The sequence below is a fragment of the Eptatretus burgeri genome, chromosome 6, assembly GCF_056783735.1.
Source record: "Eptatretus burgeri isolate ZD-2024b chromosome 6, Ebu_testis_v1, whole genome shotgun sequence".
NCBI classification, from domain to species: domain Eukaryota; kingdom Metazoa; phylum Chordata; class Myxini; order Myxiniformes; family Myxinidae; genus Eptatretus; species Eptatretus burgeri.
The window spans coordinates 35,032,918-35,060,368 of record NC_140966.1 but is presented as its reverse complement, the minus strand read 5'-3'; the positions used below and the strand labels follow the sequence as shown (position 1 = coordinate 35,060,368).

At 41.9% G+C, this 27,451-nt stretch overlaps 1 protein-coding gene across 2 annotated transcripts in view; it reads right to left on the bottom strand.

Annotated features, from left to right (window-relative positions):
- The window catches only part of LOC147024532 (thromboxane-A synthase-like), a 72,584-nt gene extending 49,504 nt beyond the window's left edge, over positions 1-23,080 (bottom strand). Inside the window, exons 1-5 of one of the 2 annotated variants that reach the window (XM_085884544.1) lie at positions 22,956-22,984; positions 17,580-17,638; positions 10,552-10,680; positions 10,367-10,460; positions 2,360-2,412 (exon numbers count right to left, since the gene is read on the bottom strand). In XM_085884544.1, the coding sequence (XP_085740670.1) occupies positions 2,360-2,412; positions 10,367-10,460; positions 10,552-10,643 (239 nt within the window). In that variant the 5' untranslated portion in view covers positions 10,644-10,680; positions 17,580-17,638; positions 22,956-22,984. Of the gene's footprint in view, positions 1-2,359; positions 2,413-10,366; positions 10,461-10,551; positions 10,681-17,579; positions 17,639-22,955 lie in introns of both variants that reach the window. The other variant, XM_085884543.1, reaches the window with a different exon arrangement.
- Positions 23,081-27,451: the final 4,371 nt, after the last annotated feature.

Sequence of the window (27,451 nt, the reverse complement as noted above, 5' to 3'; positions counted from 1 at the left end):
CTAGAGCCGTAAAATGTAGGTATAGGCGGTTCAACTGTCTCGATATCTGTACTAGTTAAGGAGATATTTAACAAAACAGGTCCACAGTGGTGGCCATTTTGAAATCCAAGATGGCCACCATACGCGGTGCAATTTCCGGTGGCCCCTGGACTAAAAATCTTTGTATTGTATTACTCTAACCATGTGCCAAGTTTCATGCTTTTAAGGGACAGTGCACAATTGATCAGCTAAGCTGCCCCACTATCATGCAAATCAGACAACTACAAATACTTCTAAGCAAAAAGTCAACTTCGGGAGCCTAACTTTGCGGCCATCTTGAAAAATGGCCGCCATCTTGGATTTTCAAATGGCCAATTGGGCAGATTTGATCAGAAAGCCCTGCAGAACAGAAATGCCAAATTTGATACTTGTATCATAATTTGCACGATTTTTCTACTATCTACTACACTAGAGGGAGTGAAATGGCTGACAGTTTCTCTGTTGAAATGTCACTTTGATCTTGTTTCTGCCACACTGCTCTTTGGGTCAAAATTGGAGTAAAATGCACATTTGTTGTAAATTTTTCTTATATTGTCCATTATTAACTGTGCTACGAACTTGTTCATGTGGTACAAGGCTCCAGGATGGGTGACTCATGCACTTGTTCAGTCACACTCCACTCTGCCCTTGCAGTCCCTGTGCTCTTGCTCTAAATGGGAGATTGTTGTGCGTGCTGTTCTGCTGCTCCCTCTCACCATTAGGCTTATTGATTAAGCTCCCATAGTGCTGTCTTCATTGCCCCAGGACTTCTAACTGCTCATAGAGTTCATATTGTATGAGAAAATCAGCCAATTAGAATTGCAACCAAGCACAATTGTGGTGATCAGCTTCGAGTATCCTCCAAACCATCATGTCATCTTTCTCTCCACTCAAGTGGGTGTCTCAATCATCATGGGAAATGCATGGCAGGTGGCACTACCCAACACGAGGTCTGTACCTTTGGTCTGGAGAGGCCAAAGGTGAGGGTACTGTTGGAGAGGAGGACAGTGGGGGTGCCTTTACATCGGCAATTTCAAGATGGTTTATTGATGCTCTCACGTTTATTTACATAGCTGAAACTAAAACACATGCTGCTGCTGTAGGCGTTACAGAACTGATTAATAGTTTTTGCTCAACATCCTTTGGAGAAAACTGGTCCAACTGCTTTTGTAGTAATACGTAAAAATTCCTCCATCAGTGGAGAGTTAACTCTCTCTATACTTCTGTGTTGTAAAATCAATGCAAAAGACAATAGAGGAGACATAGTATGGCATAATGTCTTCAAACTAAAATACGCAATTTGGTGTCCATTTATCTGTCTGTCTGACCGCGATACATTTGATTGTTCCTTATCCAATCTCAACCAAACTTGATAGGAGGATTAAATATCATACGAAGGAGGTTGTAGTGACTTAGTTTGCCTCTTTCCCAAGGGGGTTTTCCACCTTGGGCAAAATCCGTGTTAAGGTGTAGAGACAGCTTATCATGGCATTTTTCCAACACTGCTTTTCATAACAAAAGTAACAAGAGTGAGAATTGTTTTGCAATACATGTCCCCAAGTGATGTGATATTTTCTATGTCCAAAGACGCTGTGAAAAATTGACGAAACGCCCTGAAACTCAAACTTGTTTTGTACCTTATCATAATAAAGGCATGTACTAAGTTTTAGTTGAATATGTTAACAGGTATGGGGAAAAAGTCTGAAAAACCACAGGTAAGAACAGGCAGACAATGAGCAAGCAAACAGCAGAAACAGGGACAGACGGACAGACGGAGAGCAAACCTATAGTCCCCTCCGGTGAAACCAGTAGGGGACTAATGACAACACTCATGATAATAGCATAATATTAATGTTATTACAAAACAATATCACCATGAACAATATCCCCCCCCCCTCCCAAAGGGTGTTTTCTTCCTTGTACAAACACCGTGTTAACGTGTATAAATCGCTTATCGTGGTGTTTAGTGGGACACCCCTACCGGGGGTAAAAATTAAAAAATAAATTAAATATATATTATAAACCACAAACAGGTATGATTACCTTTACAAACAGTCGCTACTGCTGTTGAAAGCTGAGCTAAACAGGAAGAAACCTGGTATTCTTGAGACATTTTATGCTTATCATATCTCCGACAGACTAACGGACCCGAGCCGAGATCTACTGTAATCTCTTCACCCCAGAGAGGATAATAAGGTGTAGGGAGTGGATGCACTCGTAAAACAAATACAGGAAATGAATTATATAAAGTAAAATCTAAAATAAATACAGTCTGGAATATCAAATCATTCACAATATCTAACCTCCCTCCACCCCTCGTTTTTAAAGGCATTTCACTTACCCGCAAAGACTGCCGAAGTTTCGTGCCAGATCTTGATGGGCAGCAAAGAATCCCTTTTGAGAAATATATTTAGAGAATTTCTCGAATGGTGAACAAATGCAATATGCAAACAAACAACGTATTTGAGTTTTGAAGGACAATGTACAGTACACTCTGAATCTACAATATACAAGGTACAGTCAAATGAACAATGTTATCATGCAATGCTAACTTGATGTTTAAGCAAAATTAAAATGCACAGTCGACTTGACTTTAATATGAAAATGGGGATGCAGGCCTGAAGTTTCAGCTCTGTGTGGTTTTTATCAGGAGACTGGGCTGACAGGACAGCTCAGAGGTAGCACACTCAGCTTTGAGCCAGGGTTCAGTTTCTGCACCAACTATAAACTGTTGTTGCGGTATTCTCCAGGCACTGTTGCATCAATGAGTATACCAACTGTGAGATAAGATGTTCAACTGTTATCAGGAAGTCGGTGGACTTCCTATATGTCGTGATGTCATGGTCACTCCATCGGTTTAATACAACATAAATCCTCAAAAAAAAAATCTACCAATAAATAAACTGATAAACCTATAAAGTACCTACCAGTCATCTGCGGATGATTTCATATCCAACAACATTCATGAAACTCTTGGACAGCACTGACAGACCCAAAACAGTGCATTTGTAATTCTTCTTCTTTTCAGTCTTACTCAAAATTTGTTGAAGCTCAATAATTCGTTTAAATACAAATATACTGTATTTTGCAGTGGGAATGTAATTGAGAACTCAAAATTTTCACAACTTGAAAGGATTCCACAAAGTAGCCAGAACTGCACACCTATGCAAAGGGTGATGCATGGCTAAGAGGAGTGGGTGGGACCACGCTTGTCAATTGGCCTGATGGTGCGAGCTCATGGTGACACAATTAGCTGAGAGCCCATCACACCTACATGGGTATGGTTAATGGTGGAATATTATTTTCCCCCCCATTATATAATAGCACGACTATTTATGAAATGCAAATGGCTTTCACATACAATCGACAAAATACAGTGCTTATAGAAAGTGTACACCCCGTTTCAAAATTTTCACCTTTTGTTGCCTTATAACCTGGAATTAAATTGCATTCAATCAGACTTTTTCCACCTTTATTGACACATCGCAAAGTACAACTTCCAAATGAAAAATAAATTCTACAAATTTCAGAAAAATAATAAAAAAAATACAAAACAATATCTTGGTTGGATCAGTGTCCACCCCCCTTATAATAACAATTGTAATAAAAAAATTAGCTCAGGTGTAACCGATCGCCTTCAAAATCACACACCAGGATAATTAGCCTCAACCTGTGTTAAATTGCAGTGATTCTGATTATTTCAGAATATAATCTGCTGTTCCTGTAAGTTTCCTCTGCTGGGTAGTGCATTTCACAGCAAAGACTCAACCATGATAACCAAGGAGCTTTCAAAAGACCTCCAGCATAAAGTAGTAGAAAAGCACAGTTCAGGGGATAGGTCAGGAGGAGACTGATTAGAGGTCACCAAGAGGCCAATGGGAACTTTTAAAGAGCTGCATGCCTTTATGGTAAACACTAGTCAATGTGTGCATATGACAACAATATCCCAAGCACCCCACAAGTCTGGCCTACACAGTAGGGTGGCAAGAAGGAAGCTATTAATGAAAAAAGCCAAACTTGAGTCCTAGTTGAGGTGTTCCAAAAACCACTCTGGAGATTCTGAAGCTATGTAACAAAAAGTTTTGTGGCCTGATGAAACCAAGATGGAACTTTTTGGCTAAAATGCAAAATATTACGTTTGGCGCAAACCGAACACAGCACATCATCCAAAGAACACCATCCCTAGTGTGAAGCATGATGGTGGCGGCAGCATCATGTTATGGGGATGTTTGTCACCTACAGGGACTGGGGCACTTGTCAAGATACAAAAGAAAAATACAGAAAAATCCGAGAGGAAAACCTGCTGCCCTCTGCAATAAAGGTGAAATTGGGATGGAAGTTCACCTTTCAGCATGGCAACGACCCAAAGCACACAGCCAAAGCTCCACTGGAGTGTCTAAGGAACAAAAAGATAAATGTCCTTGAGTTGCACAGTCGAGCCCCAAACTAAATCCAATCGAAAATCTGAAGCATGACTTGAAGATTGCTGTCCATCAATGCTCCCCACGCAACTTGACTGAGCTTGAATCATTTTGTACAGAAGAATGGGCAAATATTGTCCAATCAAGGTGTGTAAAGTTGGTAGAGACCAATCCCAACAGACTCACAGCTGTAATTGCTTCCAAAAAGTATTAACTCAGGAGATGGACACTTATCCAACCAAGTTATTCTCATTTTGTATTTTCAATTAATTTTTTCAAATTTGTCGAATTTGTTTTTCACTTGGAAGTTGTGGGTTACGACGTGTAAATGAAGGTGGAAAAACTCAGATTTAATGGAATTTAATTCCAGGTTATAAGGCAACAAAAGGTGAAAAGTTTGAAAGGGGGATGTTGATTTTATATAGGCACAGTATTTCATCGTGAAATCAAAATAAAGTTCTCCAGCATGTAAATACATTTTTTTATGTACAGAAGCAAGTAATAAAAAAAAATATCCCTACATCTTTCTTTGAATAATGGTTGTTTCCTGTCCGTCCTCGGACACATTTGCAATAATAGTGCATGTTGATTGTTTCCATGCAGGAATTTGACCACTCAGTAAAGTATGAAATAGTTAAAACACACACAAACACACACACACACACACACACACACACACACACACACACACACACACACACACACACACACACACACACACACACACACGGTTTTTAGCTCCTTGGAACATGCGTCGTTCGTCCTTCTGTCTGTCTGTCCAGAAACACTTGAAACTTCTTCTCTGAAACTACACATACGATTTCGATGAAACTTGACTACAACCTTCATCACCCGTGATGTCCCAAAGATTGTTCAGACCATTACAAAAAAATCGGGCTCTGAGGGGGTTTCTGTGGGGATTGCCCCCGAAAATATACATTTGCTTTCTTCTCAGAAACGACACACACAATCCCAATGAAATTTGACCACCACCTGCATCACTCATGATGTAGTAATATAAAGTTTGTTCACGACATTGAAAAAAAATCGGGGTCTCAGGGGCTTTACGGGAGGGGGGGGTGTCCCCCAATATATATATATATATATATATATATATATATATATATATATATATATATATTTTATTTTTTTTCTTATCCAAAACTACACACACAATTTCGATGAAACTTGACTACAACATTCATCACCCGTGATGTAACAAAGTTTGTTCATACTATTAAAAAAAAAAAATCTAGGTCGAATGGGATTTATGGGTGGGGAGGATTGCCCCCCAAAATAAGTATTTGCTCCAACATTGGTTCGTTGGTACATTTTGCTGATTCCGTCCCACGTTGACTTCCTCCTCAGTATCAATGCTCTGCCAGGTGAGCGCCCAGGGGTATTGCCCCTATCTTTGTCTATTACGTCCTGATCCATTTAATGTACTAACTCATCAAATGAGCCTCGACGATATATTAAATTTTTCTTTTTCATTGGCCGGCTGGCTTGGCCTGACATTCAAGTGAAGCTTTGTTCGCCACAAATTTGGAATTTGGCCAGAGTGCCGGCGATAACTCTTACTATCTATGAAAAGATACCATAGGATATCTTTAATGTCCATAAATAAATGCAAGCAGACAGGTTACCTTCCTTCATGTCAATCTGATCGAGGCACACCTGATGATACAACGCCCTTCCTGTGAAGCATGGACTGACAGTTTTCTGGTCGGGCCAAGAAATTAACCCAGACCAGACATCTTAAAGATAAGTGTGCTGCCTCTGCACCATCCTGTCAGCTTCTGTGACCGTTGTGTCTTCGAAAACATGTTTCGTGGGATATTTACACCCTCGAGTCCCACCCTCACCCCGTACACCCCATCAATGTGTGCTCTTTCTTTTCCCTCTTTTTATACTTATTTCCTCTCAACTTCCTTCCCCTTCTTTCCCAACTCCTCACACCCTCCTTTGTCCCTCCCTCCATGTGCATTTTAAAATTATCAACTTCGTGACCCCCATCCTTTTGCACCCATGATTAATATATTGTCCATTATTGTAATAAAATGAGACCTGTCGTGACTCACTAAATTTCCCAATAATTCATGAATTTTTCAAACATGTGAACAAATAAAGCAAAAACGTGAACTCTGGTAGCCAATCAGTTTCATCTTGCCGGAGAGCCAATCAACGCACGGGATGTCAAATAGTCCGAGGGCTCTTTGGCCCAAAAAGTTATTTGGCGACGACACGTTTGAAGCTTGCGCACCTTTACAGCCAAGCCTTTCTCATCCATATTCATGAGTCACTCAACACGTCATTATTTTTCAGTGACTTATGGTTCGAGTTTATCAAGAATATTGAGCGAAGTGGATTTCGTTTGTGTGGTTAAATCACGACTGCAACAAACGAGTTTTCCTATTCTGCTTGCCATTTTTCGGCGCCATTTCTGAAGCCGCAACAGCTCAGTGCCATTAAATCTTTCCTTCTTTACAAACAGCTGGAGAGATGCAGAAGAAGTAAGCATCAGCTGGAATTCATCCGCAACACGTCATTGCATTGTTCATGTAAGATGTCTCTTGTTCTGGTTTCAGCATCATCATCTGAACCAGCATTCGAAAGGGAATAATCACTACAGGCCTTAAATTTGGGAAACCCTCATACCCACCCAGAGCAGTGGTAGCAATTTCAATTGGGCGATCAAAAGTGCAGTCTAATATATACCGCATTGCTCGTTCATGAAGAGTCGGCAAGCCAATGCCAGGCATCATGGTCCAATTCCAAGTTCCTGCCCTAACTACTGCTCGTAGAGGGATGGAAAGCCACCCAGCATGACTCCAGGCCGAGAAACTGCTTCGGCAGAACCGACGTTCTGTAACAGAATATGGTATATCGGATTCTGAAAGAAGCAGTTTCATCGCACTTTGCAATTTGATGGACAATGCAATTTTGCAATTAGATGAACAATAATCCCCTTAACTATCGATTAATCAGCTTACATCCAATCATCAGCAAGGTCATGGAGTCCATCATCAGAGTTGATATGAAATTCTTCCTTTTATCCAACAACCTCATCTCAGGTCACCAATTTGTTTTCAAACCAGGTCACTGTGCCATGGACATGCTGCTTCTACTCACCCAACAATGGATGGAAGCTCTCATTGTCAGACATGAGATCAGGGCCGTCTCTCTGGACACATCTCATGCTTTTGATAGAGCCTGGCATCCTGCCTTACTCTCCTACAGCATCCAAGGCCAACTCCACACATGGCTGACTGACTTATTCGACTACTCTCATAGCCAACATGTGGCACTCAACAGAATTCTTTCATCTCCTCTCCCTGCCCAGACTTGAGTGCCCCAAGGCAGTGTTCTGGGCCCAGTCCTATTCCTGATCTTCATTAATGATCTTTCTGAATCCCTGGAAAATCCCCTTTATCTATTTGTCGATGACTCCCCCCTCTGCCTTGACACCCCTCATCCCCCAGATAGGTGGGCTGTAGCCTCTTCCCTCTATTCAGACATTAAAAAAAATAATCACAAGCTCATCAAACACTTGGAATATGTCTTTCAATCCTGACAAATCTCACACTCTCACTATCTCTCTCCGAAAGGACCATTGGGTAAACCTCCCCATATACTTTCTTAACATCCTCTTGAGGAAGTTCAGTCATTCAAACTCCTCAGTCTCATGATCAGTCATGATCTTTCTTTGACAAACTACATTTGAAAGTTGGTCTCCAGAGCTATCCACTGACTGGGCATCCTCCGTCATACAAAGTCCTTCCTTGGCACACCTGAACTCCGATCAATCTACAAAGCTTTCATCCACAGCTTGATGGAGTACTGCTCCTCCCTCTGGGCTGGCTCTCCTGCCTCACATCATGCTCAGCTTCATGCCGTGGGAACAGAAAACATCAATATTATTGTAATCTCCCATGCTGAAGCTGGGACTATGAGCTTATCACTTCACCATCGCAGACAGGTCCTTGGTCTCTCCGTCTTCTCCAGCCTGCTTTCTGGTCTTGCACCCTCTGCTCTTTCCGTGATTTGTTCCCCCCCAGGTTTCTACAGGGCACACACGGTCCACCATGAACATCCTTCTGGTGAAACTACTTAATCCAGGATCACTGCTCACCTCCACTCATTCATTCCTCTTTTTTTCCTGCCAGAGGAACCAAATTCCACATTCTCTTCAATCTCATTCCTCCCTCCAGGTCTTCAATACAGATGTTCACCACCATCTCAGATTGTCCCCAATCCAAACCCATGAACTTTTCTGCCCTCGTTAATCCACCCCAACCCCAACCCCAATCCCCCTCCCTCCAAATTTCTAGTTTTCCCTCCTGAGAGTTTCCTTCTGTATCTATTTTGTCCACCCCATGCATCCTCTCTTGCCCCCCATTCCTCCTCACACCCATTCCTCCTCATATTACCTTTGAGCACCATGCTTACATTTTCACGAGAAACGTTATCTTTTGCAATACTATGTTTTTATTTTTGTCTTATCAATCTTCGAAACGTTTATTCATGGTAAACTTGTTTAGTCTCATCTCACTCTCCACGTTTAAGGTTGAATGACGCATCACAGTAAGGATTTCACCTTTTGACCAACTATTATATGAAAGTTTGCTGAGACTGAGATGGATTTATGGATGCTGAGATGGATGGATGAAAGATGGATGAAAGATATGGATGAGATGGATGAAAGATGGATGCTGAGACTGAGATTATATGAAACTGAGACGGATTTATGATATAATATGGAATGATATATTTTCTTCATTTGTAGATCTAGAATGTAGATCCAGGGAACTTATGGGATGGCGTATCGTTTGTTCGTCAGTTCGTCCGTTCGTTCGTCCGTTCGTCCGTCCGTCCGTCCATCCGTCCACAAATATTTCAACTTCTTCTCCAAAACTACACATACGATTTTGATGAAACTTGACCACAGCCTTCATCACCCGTGATGTACCCAAGTTTACTCACGACATTAAAAAATTTGAGGTCTAAGGCAGTCTACAGGGGAGTTGCCCCCCAAAATAGGTATTTGCTTTCTTCTCTGGAACCACACACACAATTTTGATGAAACTTGACCACAACCTTTATCACCTGTGATGTACCAAAGTTTGTTCATGACATAAAAATAAAAAAAAACCATAGGTATTTACTTTCTTCTACATTACATATTTTGTGGGTCATCAATGCCTTACAGTGGTTCCCTGGTTATCTTATCCAGGTGCTGCAGGGTAAGCGCCCAAGGGTATTGCCCCTATGTTTTCTTTTGTAATTAATATTCTCCGAATCAAAAATTTCATATTCACACAAAAAATTCTCGGTATTTAAAAACCCATTACAATCACAATAATGAAAGCGTCACAAAAGTTTTCAAAGAAAATCTAAAATTAAGGAAGGGAAGCTGTACATCATCTCAGATATACATGAACAAACGACTATGGCTACTCATACTTCTTTAATGTCCCCAATTATTTGGGTCTTCTTGTGGGGTCAGACTAGAAAAGCTTTTGGACACAGTCTTTCATGACATGGCTGACCCAGGCATGACATTTGACTGAAAATGGCAGGGATTTGGAAAGAGTTCCAGGTACAGGAAATAACTCGTCCACTCTTCCCCAAAAAAACGCAGTAGGATTTTAAACATATACTAGCAGTTTATCCATCATCCAAGGAATGGCATATTCTGTGGACGCAACTCCCCGCCTGTGAAAGAGCAATCCGCCAGTTTTATTGTCCTGTCAGGAATGTAACCCAGAGAGGACTGCTCTAATTTGTTCTGATTAGACTGCTCAAAAAAAAAAAAGGTAAGTGCGCTACCCCTGCACCATCCTGTTCGAAAATGTTCTTGATGAACTAAAGAAGGATATTTTCAAATTACATTCCACAAGTCTCCAATAACATCTGCTTGGTATCACCTGTTTAAACCACAACATGTTACCAATAAAAGGTAGTGGAGTGGGATGCTTTATTCCGATTTTCTTCAGCTGGTAGAATGGAGAAATGGAGTACCTGAAAACAGTAATTGCATCATATTTAGATTGTATTACATCAGGGAGATCCATAGCTGAGAATCAGGTTCCATTTGATGTGTATTACTTACATGCTGAGTAAAACCAAAGCGAGAGTAAACAATATAACAGACAAGTTGATCCAGTTGGAAGTGACCTCCATCAATGCGGTGATATCCATCATGACTACGGTCAAGATTGCAATGAACAGCAATAAAAATCTGCGGAAAACAAGTGCAGTAGTATTTCTAACGTGACACTGTGAGTGATTGTTCAAGCACACTGGTAAAGTAAGATGAATGCAAATGAAATCAGATTCATCAGTCATTGAGTTCCAGCAATTCTGTATCACCTGGACTTTAAGCACATTCACCAGATATATGCCGTTTTCAATTATCCCGAATAAACACTAGCTATTCACCGATATACCTTGTGTTGGCTTCATGGTTGGGGTGGTGGGCTTGGGATCCGAAGATCCTGAGTTCAAATCCCCCTCGGCTGTTTAATTAATACCAGGTGGGGTTGACTCTGCCTGTCATCCTTCCGAGGTCGGCAAAATGAGTGCCAGCTTGCTGGTATACTGCGTTGGAGTGGTGACCCGTCCAGGATTATACCCACTAGCCAAAGACACTGCTTAGGCAGCACCAACACTCTGCACAGAGTATGGTCCCAATGGATGGATGGATGGATGAATTCACCTATTATGGTAAGTTTATATCTACATCATTCACTAACAAAGGATTGTCTAAATGTCGAAGGTGCAAAATTCATCAGACATCCACGTTCAGCTGAGTCTGAGTTCAAACGAGCTGTGTTGGCAGATGTTCAACAAACAAAAGTTCTTATTTGGCCTAATAAACGTTGCCAAAACTTTATGTGATATGTACACATTTTTTTCTCTTGACCATGAAGGAATGGGGTGTACAGATCAGATGCGAGTCCTTTCCTTTGTAGTTTACAGGTCATGTCAAACATATTTTTCAGAAGTGCATATGGGAATGCATTATGCTTTTGGCTTTGAAACTTTTTGAAAAGTAGAAAACCAATTGCCCCTCCCAGCCCCCCCACCCACCCCCCCCGTCACCCCCTCAGTATATTGTTCAGTGTTTCCTTATGCCATCATTATTATTACCATGTCAATATTGTTCTCTCATTTTTAATGTCTACAGCATATTGAGTCATTGCTAATATTCTGTTTAATAACCTTAATCTGTTTAACCGTGATTTGGTTAACCATAATGAACCCCATGGAAATTAACTAGATTGATTAGCATCTTGAGGTTTGACCAACCAAAATTCAAGGACATTGTGGTTGGACCATCTACTCTGAGTTTCAGAGGTCAGCAGTTTGATTCCGATCCTGGCCGTGTCGTACTAAATAATTTTAAAATGGTACGTGCTGTTTCCTTGTTTGACACTCGTCATTTTGAGGATGGAGCATGGACAGACCACGTGGGTTGGCTTTCAATCCGTGGGCAAGCCCTTGATAAAGGTATCAATTAACTGGTGTGTTTCCAGCCCCCTGGGGTGGGGATGGAGGGGGGTGGTACTCCACTCCAAACTTATGAAGGCTATTGAGTGAGAAAAATATCTGTAGATCAATTCCCTTCTCAAGGAGGTGCGATCACATTGGCAAAAATATTTCTCAAGATTATGCACACTGAGAGGTATTGGGATGGCAGTGGAGCATGAGCAAAAACGTGACCTCTCCCTCCAATCTCGGTGTCCCCACTCATCTGCTAAATGAGCGCGGACGAGGAACACCCACTGTGCAAAATTTTCCTGCTCCTTTTCTCCAAGGCTCATGGAGGATTTCCCTCTTCTCCATCTTGCCTGACTCCCCTTTCCCTATCTGTAAAGCTTTCTGGGTCAAAAAAAACGTGCCCAAACAGCTGCGTTTCTGTTTTAACAGCAAGGTTCTATATAAAACTTGGCGGGAAAATTTGAAACACAAGCAATATGACAAAAGCCTGCTTGCATGTATGCTCTGACATGCAGTGACCTTTGCTCCCCACCAGGCGGTCCACCCCAGTGCCCCGCGAGGCAGTGCTGAGCCGACCCCCCCCGCCCCGCCCATCCCATTCCCACAAAGGAATGGGGCTGGGAACTCCTTCCCTCTCCATCAAAACACCGTCAACTAGTTAAGGCCTGGCCCAGATCATCGCATGGGTTTCGAGGCTGCGGAGGCATTCAAGGATCTGGAGGATTGGCACTTGGGGATCAATTCCCCTGAACGATTTTCACTGGGTCCGAAGATGCTGAAGCTGCCTCGAGACTCGCCCAGCGACAATTCCTGGTGCAATGCACCAGTGCTTCAAAGGAGCTGCACCCATCATTACGATGTAGTCTGCGGCCCAGCAGGTCGTCATTCGATCTCTGAAATCATCTGGCACCCCAGGGAAGCAAGGAACTGAACCGCCGAAGGGTTGTACGGGATGGACGCATGATGAAACAGGAGTGGGGGAAATCATCGGCGGAGTCTAACTCCACCATGGCCCTCCATCCCCCACGAGCCGCCGCTAGCTCGGGCCGACACAAGCAAGCCAAATCGGCATTCCATCAGGAGCCGTCGGCAAGGGAAGCCCAGGCTCACCTGGTTTGGTGGCCAGCACCTTGTGCAGCCTTCAATGAGGCCAGGCCACCATGAGGCATGATCCCAAAGCTACCCAAATGGCAAGGAGCATATGGGAGTAAACGATGGTATCTGGCCTAAGGCCGAGGTCACATTTGCCACGGCGGCCGTGGGGTCTCCAAAATCTGCGGCCACTAGCAATTATACGGCGGCCGCAGTATTTCCACGGTCACACAATGTAGCAGTCACATATGTTTTTATTTTTCGGGTAGCCGCACGGCGTATTTGTAAATTGTGGAGACCGAAAACGTGGGGGTGCCGTATGGTCTTTGATTTGATGTCGCATGGTGACCTTAGGGCGTCGCTGCGGCGGCCATAGAATTTTAAAGGCAGACGCAAGGTGCCCACAGGGGGACCGCAGGGGGGTCCTAAGGCGAACGTGCGGCCAGACGGACGGTAACGAGTGGGTATATATATATATATATACAGTTCTTTTTTTTACTGAAATAAAAATATAACAGTATATATAACTGAATATACTATAACTATAATATACCGTGGTGCCCCCAGAATCCGAACGCCCCATTGTTTGAACAAATTGGAATCCAAACAATTTTTTCGAGAAAATTTTGCCCTAAAAACCTAATACATTTTAAAAAACCGAACACAACGTGGCGTTCATATTTGTTCACGTGTCTCCCCCACCTGTTCGAGCCGCATCTTCGCGCTTTATTCATTCAGTTCGTCAGTGGAAGTCCTCGTGAAAGCATCTCTCGTGTGTTGATCGATACTTTAGGCCTCAGTCACATTTGCTCTACGGCGAGGATACGGCGGCCGTACGCCCTCTGAATTGACAAATGTGCGGCGGCCGCAGAGAAACTGAGGTGGCCTCAGGGTGGCCCTACGCCGTTTGGCTATATTTTACAGGTCGTAAGGTCGCCGTGGAATTATAACGCCGAGTTATAACTTTTTTCATTTCTACGTTCACCGTAGAAATTTGACATGCCGAAACAAAAGAACTGGTAAAAAAAATTAACCCATTCGTTACCGTCCGTCTGGCCGCACGTTCAGCTAAGGTCCCCCTGCGGTCCCCCTGTGGTCCCCCTGCGGGCACCTTGCGTCTGCCTTCAAAATTCTATGGCCGCCGCAGGAACGCCCTTAGGTCACCGTGCGACATCAAATCAAAGACCGTACGGCACACCCATGTTTTCGGTCTCCACAATTTATAAATACGCCGTGCAGCTACCCGAAAAATAACAAGGACAAATGTGTCCAAGAGCAGCATCCAAAACCTAAAGGTTTTGTCGGCTAAAAAAAAAAAAAAACAACAACAACTTCCGATATTTCATCACGTGCCTTCATTAAGCCAATAGCGAAACCCGTCATAATGTATTTACGTATTTACGATATATCGTGTATTTATGAAATATATAATGTATTTACGAAATTACAATACGATAAATGGAATAATCTTCAAATAGTAACGTCAACTTTTCGAAACTTTAAAGCAAATGTCCGAATATATTTAAAAGTTCTTGATAGACGCTCTCAAAATGCACTGTCTATGTGAGGATGTGTACATGTGCTCAGTATTTAAGGCGATCCGGATCTTGTATATACAAGATCCGAGTCCGAGAGATTAAGGTTTTAGAAGAAGAAGAAGAAGAAGAAGAAGAAGAAGAAGAAGAAGAAGAAGAAGAAGAAGAAGAAGAAGAAGAAGAAGAAGAAGAAGAAGAAGAAGAAGAAGAAGAAGAAGAAGAAGAAGAAGAAGAAGAAGAACAACGCCGAGCTCTCTATGAGCACGAACGCTGCTAAAAACATATGTGACTGCTACATTGTGTGACCATGGAAATACTGCAGCTGCTTGAAAATTGTTAGTGCCCGTACATTTTGTGGACCCTCCGGCCGCCTCGCCAAATGTGACTTAGGCCTTACCTCGTGTTTTCACCTTCATTTGTGATGTTTGTTTTTTTAATCATCTTGTGTTTTAATTGATAACAAAAAAGCAATCCGATCACGTGGTGTGACGGACTGTCAGTTAAGGATTGAATTCCACAGCAAAACCAGTTGTAATTTGGAATATCCATGATTACGTCAGCCCGATCGATGCGTTTGATGAAAGTGATTGTGGTTCTGCGGGCATCATGTTTGTTGAGCTGCCCCAGGGGCAGCGTTCTCGCAGAGTGCGCGAGCGATCGGAACCCAGACCGGACCACGAGCCTGTGTGGACCTTTGGATTGGTGATTGTACCAGTTTACATACAATACACCGCCACCGAAGGTCATTTACTCATCTTATTTTATCTTAAACATGGGTAATTTCAGTTTAAAGTGTCTTGAAAGTGGGTTTTCTTTGGGTCCACGAATGGATTAATTCACTCCATTATTTCTTATTGGGAAAATATTTTTGGAATCCGAACTTTTTGCAATCCGAACAGCCTCCTGGAACGAATTAAATTGGGATTCTGGGGGCACCACGGTATAGGCAAACACCTATACTCCGGTCTCTAGCGGTAGCGCAAGGTGTACGCACGGTTGACGCAGACTGCCACGGAGGCCTACGTAGGTGCACGGCGGGCGTAGGGGAACCGTGTGTCGACCCTGCGTTGCCCGCAGGTAGTCACACAGACCGCAAGGCCACCGTACGGCGACCGTGGAAATAGTGCGGCCGCAGTAATTTTTTTGTGGTTGGGAAAATTCATTTTTCATTGAGAAGAGCTTACGGCAGCCGCACAAATAACGCAAGCCCACCATACGCCCTACGTACGGTCGACGTGGAACACATCTACGTCATAGCTTGGCTCGTCGAATTGCTACGGCGAACGTAGAAATGAAAAAAAGTTATAACTCCGCGCTATAATTCCACGGCGACCCTACGGCCTGTAAAATATAGCCAAACGGCGTAGGGCCTCACTGAGGCCACCTCAGTTTCTCTGCGGCCGCCGCACGTTTCTGTCAGTTCAGAGGCGTACGGCCGCCGTATCCTCGCCGTAGAGCAAATGTGACCTAGGCCTAAGAGACCAGACAGGGTGAACCACCCAGAGCACTTCCACGATCCGCACTATCGGGGTGCTGGGTTGCGAAGTCCCAGGCTGCGTGCCAGATCACAACCCACTCAGGTGAGTTTTTACTCTGCTCAACTTAGTGGAGCCTCGTGCTGACCAATTCCTGAAGGGGAAAAGCTCAGGCCCATCAGCTGAAGGACATAATACTCCGGTGCACCTCCACACATTGTGAGACCGTCAAGGGCAGCTCTTGCTCTCGCAGTTCCGACCAGTCCAGTTTCATGACAAATCTGGACTGTCATACTCTGCAGGGAACGACTGGATTGCTGGCCATTGGCTTCCGGCACTGAGAGAAAACCTCTTCGAGGAAAATTCCATGATGCGCTGATCAGAAGTGCTTGCCCGCACAGAGGCGGTCACCCTTCCCAGTGTAGGCTCACTCCACCAATGGAGACCAGACTATGACCAGGTCGTTCCCGCTGACTTGGAATGGCTGGGGGGTGGGGGGGCTCATGAACCATGGTTATCTAGGTGCCTTCCAGCTCATCTTGCAGATGTTATTGCGGACTGTGCCCACCAGAGGTGAATGATGTTGAGAATAAGCCAGAGAGTGTGAGGTCTATGAGAACCCCCCGCTGACTGACCACCTCTTCACCATCGGCCACTTCACCATCTCATTGCTCATCCCGAACCGGATTCATACCCCCTACACCATGGGCAAGCTGTTTTATATCTAATCCTACACCATCAGTCCCTCACGGCTCACGTCCCAGGTGTGAGTTCGGACAACCGTCTTAATGACAAATACGTATGTCGTATGTATGTATGTATGTACAGTGGCTTGCAGAAGTATTCACACCACCCCAAAGTTTTCACATTTTGATGCCACCTGACCTTATTGAATGTTACCTTCAAATCAAACTTTATAAACAGTCTTCACAAACTACTCCAAAGGTGATAAAGCTAAAAATGCAGATAAAATGTGAATAAGTTATATTAACAGAGAAAATCAGATGATTCTCAGTTGCATAAGTATTCAAACCCATTGCCAAAAGAACCCTAAATCACTTCCAGAGTAAATTATTTGTTTGAAAGGTTACACAATACGTATAATAGGTTTCACCTGTTTGTAATTAGTGGTTTAACCTGAAAATTAAGTTCCCCCACTTATCTGAGTTTTAAAGTACATCCCACTTGGTAAACCAAAAAGGCAAACATGAAGACGAAGGAGTTTTCCAAAGAAGTCAGACAGAAAGTGGTGGAGAAGCACCAGTCAGGAGAGGGTTATAACAAGATTTTATAGTCACTCATTATCCCTTTGAGTACAGTGAAATCAATCATTAAGAAGAGGAAGACGTATCACACCACCTATACTCTACCCAGATTAGGTCGCCCATCCAAACTCAGCAGCCGTGCAAGCAGGAAACTGGTTCAGGATTGTTGCGAGCAAACACTGAAATATCTACAGCTTTCTTCCTCACATGTAACTCTCTATGTTTAATTTATTTGTCTGCAAAATCCAGGCTCAAAATGGTTAAATTTACCAAAGGTTGAGAGGGTGGGTTTCATCTTTTTTCAACATGGTCTCATGCTCATGGAGGAGCTGTAAGACAAACACAAACACAAACACACATCCTACATGAAAGCACTCTGGGTACTTGCGACACCATCTTTATGATATCACTCTTCTCTTCACACTCAGCAGGAAAATTGAGGAGGATTTTCCTCCTCAACATCGATGCCAATCTATGAGGTTTATCCATACTCTATCCTTTAAACACTGAGCACCAAGTCAGGAAGTGGTTAGTCCCTTTTTTCTCAACTTTAGTTTGTTTCGGCCGGGGATGGAATTGAATGGCCAACTGGCCAACTTCCCATACTCGGAGCAGATGCTCTCACCATTATACCACTGAGTGCAGTTATCAACACCACCCTTGGTTGCCATCTCTCAATCCAAAGCATTATCCATTTACTACATCCCCTACACATAGGAGAATATTCAGGCCATCTAATAATACAGCATGGCACCTGAACAGGAAAACAATTAATCAAATAGACAAAGAAAATGGCAAAAAAAAAAAATGCTAGTGAGTTTGCCAGTTGTTGAGTGCGTTATTGTGGTTTCCCTTTTTTCTCTACATGCTATTTATCATTTCATTTTAAAAACGTAAATAAGAATTGTCCAATTCATATCCATTCAAATAAACCTCAAACAAATGCACTATAATGAATGCGTAATTGTCTTCATTTGTATGCGATCATAACATGTGTATTAAAGTCCCACATGACTCGTCTCGCACACTTACTGACAGTGGCCTGCTTAAGTATTCACCCCCAACCAATTATGCAACATTAATTGGGACACTCAAGAACATTTATTTACTTCTTATTCAGCCACTCCAGTGTGGCTTTGGCTTTGTGCTTTGGATCATTGTCCTTCTGAAATGTGAATCTCCTACCAAGTTTCAGATTCATGGCTGACTCAAACAGGTTTTCATCAAGGATTCTCCTGCACTTTGCACCGTCCATTGTCCCTTCTAGCCTGACAAGCTTGCCAGTCCCTGCTGATGAAAAGCAGCCCCATAACAGTATGCTGCCACCACCATGCTTCACACAAGGCATCATTAAGATGCTTTTTCCACAAACTCCATCTGAACTTTTAGATGGGTTTCTTTCATTCATGGCATCTTTCTTGCCACCTGTCCAGAGAGGCCAGCTTTGTGAAGGGAACAGGATGTTGTTTATTGATGAACAATGACACCCAACTCAGACATAGAGCCTTGCAGATCTCTCAAAGTCATTGTTGGATTTACAGTGACATCCTGAACCAGTGTTCTGCTTGCTCGACTGCCGAGTTTTAATGGGCGACCTGATCTGGGTAGAGTCTGGGTGGTATGATACGTCTTCCACTTCTTCATGATGGATTTCACTGACTCAAAGCGATAATAAGTGACTTTGAAATCTTCTTATAACCCTCTCCTGAACGGTGTTTCTCCTCCACTTTATGTCTGACTTCTTTGGAAAGCTCCTTAGTCTTCATGTTTGCCTTGTTGGTTGACCAAGTGAGTTGCACCTTCAAGGTCCTAAGATAAGTGGTGGAGTTTAAGTTTCAAGTTAAACCACTGATTGCATAAAGGTGAAATCTATTATACTTATTTTTTAACCTTTAAAACAAATAATTTGCTCTGGAAGTGATTTTGGGATAATTAGACAAAGGGGTTGAATACTTATGCACCTAAGAACCTGATTTTCTTTGTTAATCTATCTTATTCACATTTTATCTGCAGTTTAAAAATCTTTTTCACTTTGGAGTAGTTTGTGAACACTCTATATATTAAGTTTGATTTGAAAGCATCATGAAATAAGCTCAGGTGGCATCAAAATGTGAGAACTTTGGATGGGGGTCAATCCTTTTGCAGTCCAATGTACATGGTTGTTCAAAATTACAAAAACTAAAAATCACAATTGGCTCCTTATGCAACCCACCTCCACACAAGATCCATATTCCTTTACAATTTAATGGACTTATAAAATTACAATCAACTACTGCAACTATAAATCCAATCGTATTGTGCGGTTTTCCCCGGCTGGATGATCATGTACATTTGTTGCAAGTATTTCATGAACTGGCAAGGCAGAACTGCTTCTGGCAGAAATTTTGAACTTTGCCAGCTTGGTGTCAACAACTTAGCCACTCCTCATGAAGGAGACTGTGGGGTATTTTATCCATCCCTCCATCCATCCATTGGGACCATATTCTGTACAGAGCGTCGTTGCTGCCGAAGCACTCCTGGTTCTGGTCCTGCTCATAATCCACAGATATTTTATATCCACTAGTTAATAACAGAAGGGACAACGCAGCTTAACGTCTGCAATGGATGGTTCATTTTGTTCTGCAATGCCTTGCCTGCAACACACAAATCCAAGCTTACAGTCGAGTCAGGTTGAGAATTTTACCAAGACGAGAAAACTCAAAGAAAATTGCACAATTATTTCTGACACTCAACTTTCACTCGTTACAACCAACTTTACCCTATTTTAAAAGATACTTGCAAGGGATCCTTTGAATTGGAAAAAATATTGAATTGCCTCATATATTCTTATTTCCCATGGCTCTGCAGATGGAGGATAGTTTATATTTACGTTGTTTAAGGCCCAGTCACACCTTGACGTTTTAGCCAGGAATGGCAACGTATAAAAATGCACGTAAAACGTTGGCGTACGCTGAAGTTTTGAGTTTTTTTTTTAAAGTTTTGGTGGTATTCACAACGTGTTGGTCGTATGCATAACATATTAGTAACGGGCACAGAACGTTTCGTTGTGTTAAAGATAACTTATACCAACGAATGCTTAGCCTGTTGTCGGCGTTCACAACCGATGCCCAACGATAGTTTAACTTAGTCATAGCGCGCTGCACGTATCGCCGACGAACTCGTGGCGTTCTCTGTTAAAAACCTGCCGCTCGCCGATTTAAATCATAGCCGCCTGAAAATTGGAAGTGTCTACAGTGCAGTCACAACTTGACGATTTAGCCAGCGTATGCCGACCTATGAAAAATGTGTCTAAAACGCTGGGACACGTCGAATACGGTATGGGTAAGTTGTGTATACGTTGGGAGCACGATGAAAAACAATGAAGTACGCTGGCATATTAAGTGGTACGTCTAGTACGTCGGGAAATTTCAAGCATGCTGAAAATTTTACGACGTGCTCAACGTATGGCTCACAAGTTCCGCATACGCTGGCATAAGTTCTCGGCACGCTCCGCAATCATTTACACACGTCGGCCACACGTTACTTGTAAGTTACTCATAAGTCGAAACACGTCGAGGTAATGTTTAGCATACCCGAAACTTAATTTTTAACCTACGAGTAACGTGCTTTGAACCTATGAGTAGCGTGCTTTGAACCTATGTGTAACGTATCTCAAACGCACATTGGCGTATGTAGACGAATTTGATTGACGTCTTCCGGACGACCACAGAACTTACTGAACGTGTTTCTAACTTACAGCTACCGTATAATGGCGTATTGGCAGCGTTTAGGGGAATTGGTATATACAAATGGGCTTCACAAGAGGAACCCGTCAGTGTTCTAGACTCCATGTTGAGTAGATGTCAATGTCAGTAGCAGTGGCAGTCGTAGTAGTAGTTCGAGAGAATTTAGTGATGTCGATGTTGGTAGTAGTAGTAGTAGTAGTAGTAGTAGTAGTAGTAGTAGTAGTAGTAGTAGTAGTTGGAGAGAATTTAGTGATGTCGATGTTATTAGTAGTAGTAGTAGTAGTTGGAGAGAATTTAGTGATGTCGATGTTGGGAGTAGTAGTAGTAGTACTTCGAGAGAATTTAATGATGTCGATGTTATTAGTAGTAGTAGTAGTAGTAGTAGTAGTTCGAGGGAATTTAGTGATGTTGAAGTTGGTAGTAGCAGTAGTAGTAGTAGTAGTATTAGTAGTACTTTCAAGTAACGTGCTGCAAAATGTGAACAACGTTCGTGTAGCGTGCTTACAAAACGTTACTCATAGGTTAGAAATAAGTTTCGGGTACGCCAAACATTACCTCGACGTGTTTCGACTTATGAGTAACTTACAAGTAACGTGTTTCAACGTGTGTCAACGATCACATAACGTGCCTACAACTTATGGCCAGCGTAGCAGAACGTGTGAGTCATACACCGGCATACGTCGTAAAATTTCAAGCATGAAAAATTTTGAGGAAAACCCAAAAGTTCAACGTTTAAAGCCAGCGTACTACCACTTATGGCAGTGTTTTTCAGCGTGGTCTTAACATATACAAAACGTAGCCATAACGTATTCGACGTGCACCAGCGTTTTACACAAATTTTCCAAAAATCGGCATAAGCTGGCGAAAACGTCAAGGTGTGACTGGGCCTTGAACAAAATCTATAGCAATACGACAATTTTTATTGAAATAAGTATGCAGATAGGCGCTGCCGAATATTTCTCATTTCAGAAGGAAAACTTTTGCCATCCATATCCTGAAACTTTTGAGTAGACATAGACGTCAATATAGCCAATTACGAAGCTTGATCGCACTTCATACATGAAATGTAATGGGATTGCATTTCATATTCTAATCTGCTACTTAATGTAATGCAGAGCCTTGTCGAGAATGAGAGACTGCTCAAAATAAATCAGTGCTCAAAACTTCCTGGCTATTGACCTAAATTTCCCTTATTTATTTGACAAGATTATACAGTACAAGGCTGCGGCTTCAATAAGAGGATGTACTTGAATTGCAGAAGCTATGAGGCCAATCTTGGTCAATATACAGGAAGCAATTTTGTCTTTGTTTGTGAAAATGCCCTGTGGTGATATTTCCAGTACCATCCTCCATTAAGGTTTTATATAAATGTTGACAAGGTCAATCAGCACAGCTTTTGCAGGTAAACAATGAAAAATATTAGTTCTTTTTTGTGTTTAATTTCGTATTCATATGTCCATCACTCTGGGTTTATATATTAAATATCCTTACAGTCAAATGGTATAGCATTTGCCACAACTGAGTAAACGGAATACAAATAGCAGAAGCAACAGCTCAAAAATGATGATTGAATTTGCTCTATTTGAATCAGTGAGAGTCGCCCTATTTGAATTCCTGGATTTGAATTGATAGAAATTCAAATTGTTTGGAGTTGACTGTGGAACTTACCTCCACAACGGAATCGGATTATTTTCCACTTTCACCCACTATGTTGTTACTCAACAAACAAATGGACTTTGAACAGCATGGCACACAGCAGTTAGAATGGGGCTTAAACAATGCATTTGTCGGTAGTAATAATTCACAAACGTGTTGTTTAATATGTAATCACAGAACACATAAATAAGAATTCACTTTTAATTATTCATAATTACAATTTCAAGCTTTTAGGAAAAAAAATAGCACTAAAAGTTCAACTTGCGTTTCAGAGTGCAGTCAGCAGCGTCTGTCCAAAGGAACAGAGTTGAGTTGGCATTGTTGAGAGGCGGTGCTTTTTCTGTGGTCCTTGATGCTCTCCCCCTTTTGGTAAACACAGGTTTCCTTCTGTGGAGGAATTTGAAAGGGCACAGTTTCGGCAAATTGAATGATCTCTCAAAGGATCCAGTTTGTGACTTATGGGAAGTTTGGTAAAATGTCTTTAAAGATGATCAAAATATCAAGCAAGATGAGGTGTGGAGACTAAAGTAAAGTTTGCCAACACAGATTAGATGGTCTTGATTTTTAAACATTTTACGGGCACATTTTAAAAACGTTTTTTTTCACGCTAGCTCCTCTTAAATGCAATTTTGCAGTGCCTGAATCTATTTGTATGCAGTTTGCTATTTCACAATTATGCCATTAGGTCAGGTATGGCAAAAGGTCACGTTCACCATCAATCAATCTGAGTTAAAACTGTTTTCCCTTCCCTGACATGAATAATATTCCAATCGTTAGTCCACATTAGATTCCATTACTGTCATGATAATCCATTATATTCCTTTGCACCTGACACGGGTTTTACACTGCCGATATGTCTCACAGAAATCCACAAATCTTAATCAGATACTTTTTTGCATAGATACGGAAGAGTCCAAGAAAAATAGTCTCCCCAGGATAGGTCCAAATCCAAAATGAGGTCCCCCTAATTATTCCCCCCAACTTTGATGATGGTGCAATTGCTCCACAATGTACAAAACCAGCAGAACTCGGCACCCTCCAAGTCTCATACTCCATCCTTAGTTATAAACCTCCCCATGTAACCAACCAGTCTAGATGTTCACAGTGCTTGAGCACACACCTTAATGTTTTGGAAAAACTTTATTTCTTCATTTATTCTTCATTTTTATGTAATTCAGAGTTAAAGCATGGTAAAATCAGGTTACTGGGGTATGATCAACAGTTTGTAGGAGGTCAACACATATGCAAGCTGTCTATTGTAAATATTATACACAACAGTCAGGTAGATGATGGAATCCATCTATCCATCCTTTGGGACCATACTCTGTGTGGAGCATTGGTGCTGCCTAAGCAGTTTCCTTGGCTGTTGGGCACAATCGTGGATGGGTCACCACTCCGATGCAGAGATGATGGAATACCATAACTAATCTCCATAACCTACCAAACAAAAAAAAAATGTACAGGTATCCTACAAAACGGTCACTTCACCTTAACTGTTACCTCTGTCGTCCACTCTCCTCCTAAACTGTTGTGCATAAATTCACTAAACTTGGTATTTATGATCACCAAGTGGCAAGAAGGTGCTAGAGAAGTCTCATTTTTGGCTTCGCCCCTCCAGGGCCCTGAGGAAAGATCAAAAGGTTAAATCCCCAAAAATGCAATTCCGGGGATATTTTCAAATGAAACTTTGGATATGCAATCAACATTGGTGGACGCATGAAATGTGAAACAATTTTTGTATTTGACCCCTGGTTCATGCACTATGGGTGGGGACTGAAGGTCACAGGATTCAAAACAGAAGATTTTTTTTTTAATCAAAATTTGATATTTGGTCAGTCCTGGTGGAACCTTTTTCCAGCTTTTAACTTTGCTTTAGATGGGAAGCATAGAGATTTGTGATGACATGCCATTGACTTTGCTCTAGTTTAAAAAAAATCTTTATTTTCACAGTTCCATCTTAATCTCCATTGCCTAAATTGATAAAAACTAGTACGTGCCCGTATGTGCGTGACCGTATGTGCAAAAAAAAAACTTTTAAATCGCGAGCCAGAAACAACTACACAGGCCATTCTTTCACTCTCGTAAACGACAACTGGATTGGGGTATTGTGTTTATCTATAAATGTGCATAAGAAATCGAGAAATTATTAGAATACATTAAGTCATCACTATCCGGAAGTGGTGCGTGCCCGTACGGAATGTTCACCTGCATTCCACGAATTATCGCTTGCATTGAAGTAACAACTGCTGTGATACTTACACACACAGAGTTAATTAAAATTCAAATCAAGTTTAAATTGAAAAATGCAACAATCAAATTTGGTTTTCATTTGCACCCCAGAATATGTGGTTCATGGAATATCATGATAATCTTCACAATGTTTTATCATGTTTATCCGAGGCATGTCCCGGGGACTTTAAGCATGTAAATGAAACATTAACTTCGCTCACAATCCCCAGTGAGATTGCATCGTAATTAAATGGATAGATGCTGTTAATGTTTGACACAGAGGCCAAAGGACATGGAACAACTTTAAGATGAAGTTTGACAGATGGACAAATCAACAACAGAATGAAAGAGATAGGCAGACAGGGGGCACACAGGTAAATTAAATGAAAATATGAGTGGAGGTATAGAGGGTTACAAGAACACTTTGTTTCCGCACATGAAGAAATGTGCACTTTTCAAAACAAAACGTCACTGCTAGTTTGGAATTCTGACGAGGGGAATGACCGCAATTTTGTCAGGTGGTGAAATCAACACTGACCGTGCAGATCCCAAATTGGTGCCAATGACTGGTCCATGCAGACAAACAAACAAATATTGAACTACAACGGCACTCGGGAGAGCGTATATCTCCACCAGATTAAACAGTTGACGTTTTCTATCCCACTGATAGGCAGGACCTGGATCCGGACATGAACAAAAATCTGATCCAAAAAGTCCTGAACCTGTACTTCTCACCTACCCAACTCATCCACTAAGTTTTGTCATAACTCGTCCACGACTTTTTGAAATATCTTTCTTCATTTACTTTTTGGCCCTATCTCTCAACAGTGAAGAATAATTGAATATATATTTTAATTTGTGTATTCAGATTCGGATCTTCACCAAAATCGAATCATTTCGTCCTTGTCACACACTAAATCTGTCCACCAGGTTTCGTCCGAATCCGTCCACAACCTTTTGAGATATCCTGCTCCGGACGAACAAACAAGCAGTCATAGACTGGTACTTACGAAATCGTCAACTTGACCTCTGACCTTGTCTAATAAAAGCTGTCTCTGGAGAAGGTAGCGACGCAAACCAGAAGGTAGCGACGCAAACTACGATGATTCTGCACCAAACCATCAAAATCGTAACGTCGAGCGAAGCAAAAATCTCCATTTCTCCACGCAATTATTCAATATTATTTTATCAAAGTCACAAAACCGTAATATTCGGACATCCACCAACAATCTTTACATAATAATCCGACGGCTCAGCGAGTCCGGCATGCGACGATAACCTTTATTGGGATGAAAATGACTTTTAAACACCATCTTTATCGAAAACACCGTCAGCGCGCACACGGAAAACCTTGACGGAACTCAACGACGATGCGTCTGCTCGAGCGCACTGCATCACGTGACGACCCGTGACGCGTCGAGTGAAATATTTTTTATACAATCTTAAAACGTCTCCAAAACATCCGATTTTACCAGAATTTCGACAACCGAGTTTTAAGCGTCCTAAGCGATCGCAAAAACCGAAGACAAAATTAAAATCAAAGTTAAAATGAACTCGTAACGTCGAGCGAAGCAAAAATACTCCATTTGTCCACGTGAATTTACGGAATTATGTTTGACCTCACTGTGACCTTGACCTTTGACCGATTTTGACCAAAATCTAATCAGCACTAGCCATCACCCTCCTGAATCACGTGGTGTAATTTGACATTGGTAGCTTCTTCCGTTCTCGAGTTATCATGTCTACAAACAAACAAACAAACAAACACACAAACAAACACACAAATAAACACACAATCAAACAAACAAACAAACAAGCAGTCATAGACTGGTACTTACGAAATCGTCAACTTGACCTCTGAACTTGTCTAATAAAAGCTGTCTCTAGAGAAGGTAGCGACGCAAACCAGAAGTTTCTACGATGATTCTGTACCAAACCATCATAAATCGAATGTTTGACCTCACTGTGACCTTGACCTTTGACCGATTTTGACCAAAATCTAATCAGCGCGAGCCATCACCCTCCTGAATCACGTGGTGTAATTTGACATTGGTAGCTTCTTCCGTTCGCGAGTTATAATTTTTTTTTGATGTTTGACCTCACTGTGACCTTGACCTTTGACAGATTTTGAGAAAAATCTAATCATCGCTAACCATCACCCTCCTGAATCACGTGGTGTAATTTGGCATTTGTCGCTTCTTCCGTTCTCGAGTTATCGTGCCTACAAATAAACAAACAAACACACAAACAAACAAACAGAAATGGAACTGATTAATATACTTACGAAATCTTTAGATTTCGTAAAGGCCCTGTCACACCTTGACGTTTTAGCCAGCTTATGCCGATTTTTGGAAAATTTGTGTAAAACGCTGGTACACGTCGAATACGTTATGGGTAAGTTTTGTAAATGTTAAAACCACGCTGAAAAACACTGCCATAAGTGGTAGTACGTTGGCTTTAAACGTTGAACTTTTGGATTTTCCTCAAAATTTTTCATGCTTGAAATTTTACGACGTATGCCGGTGTATGACT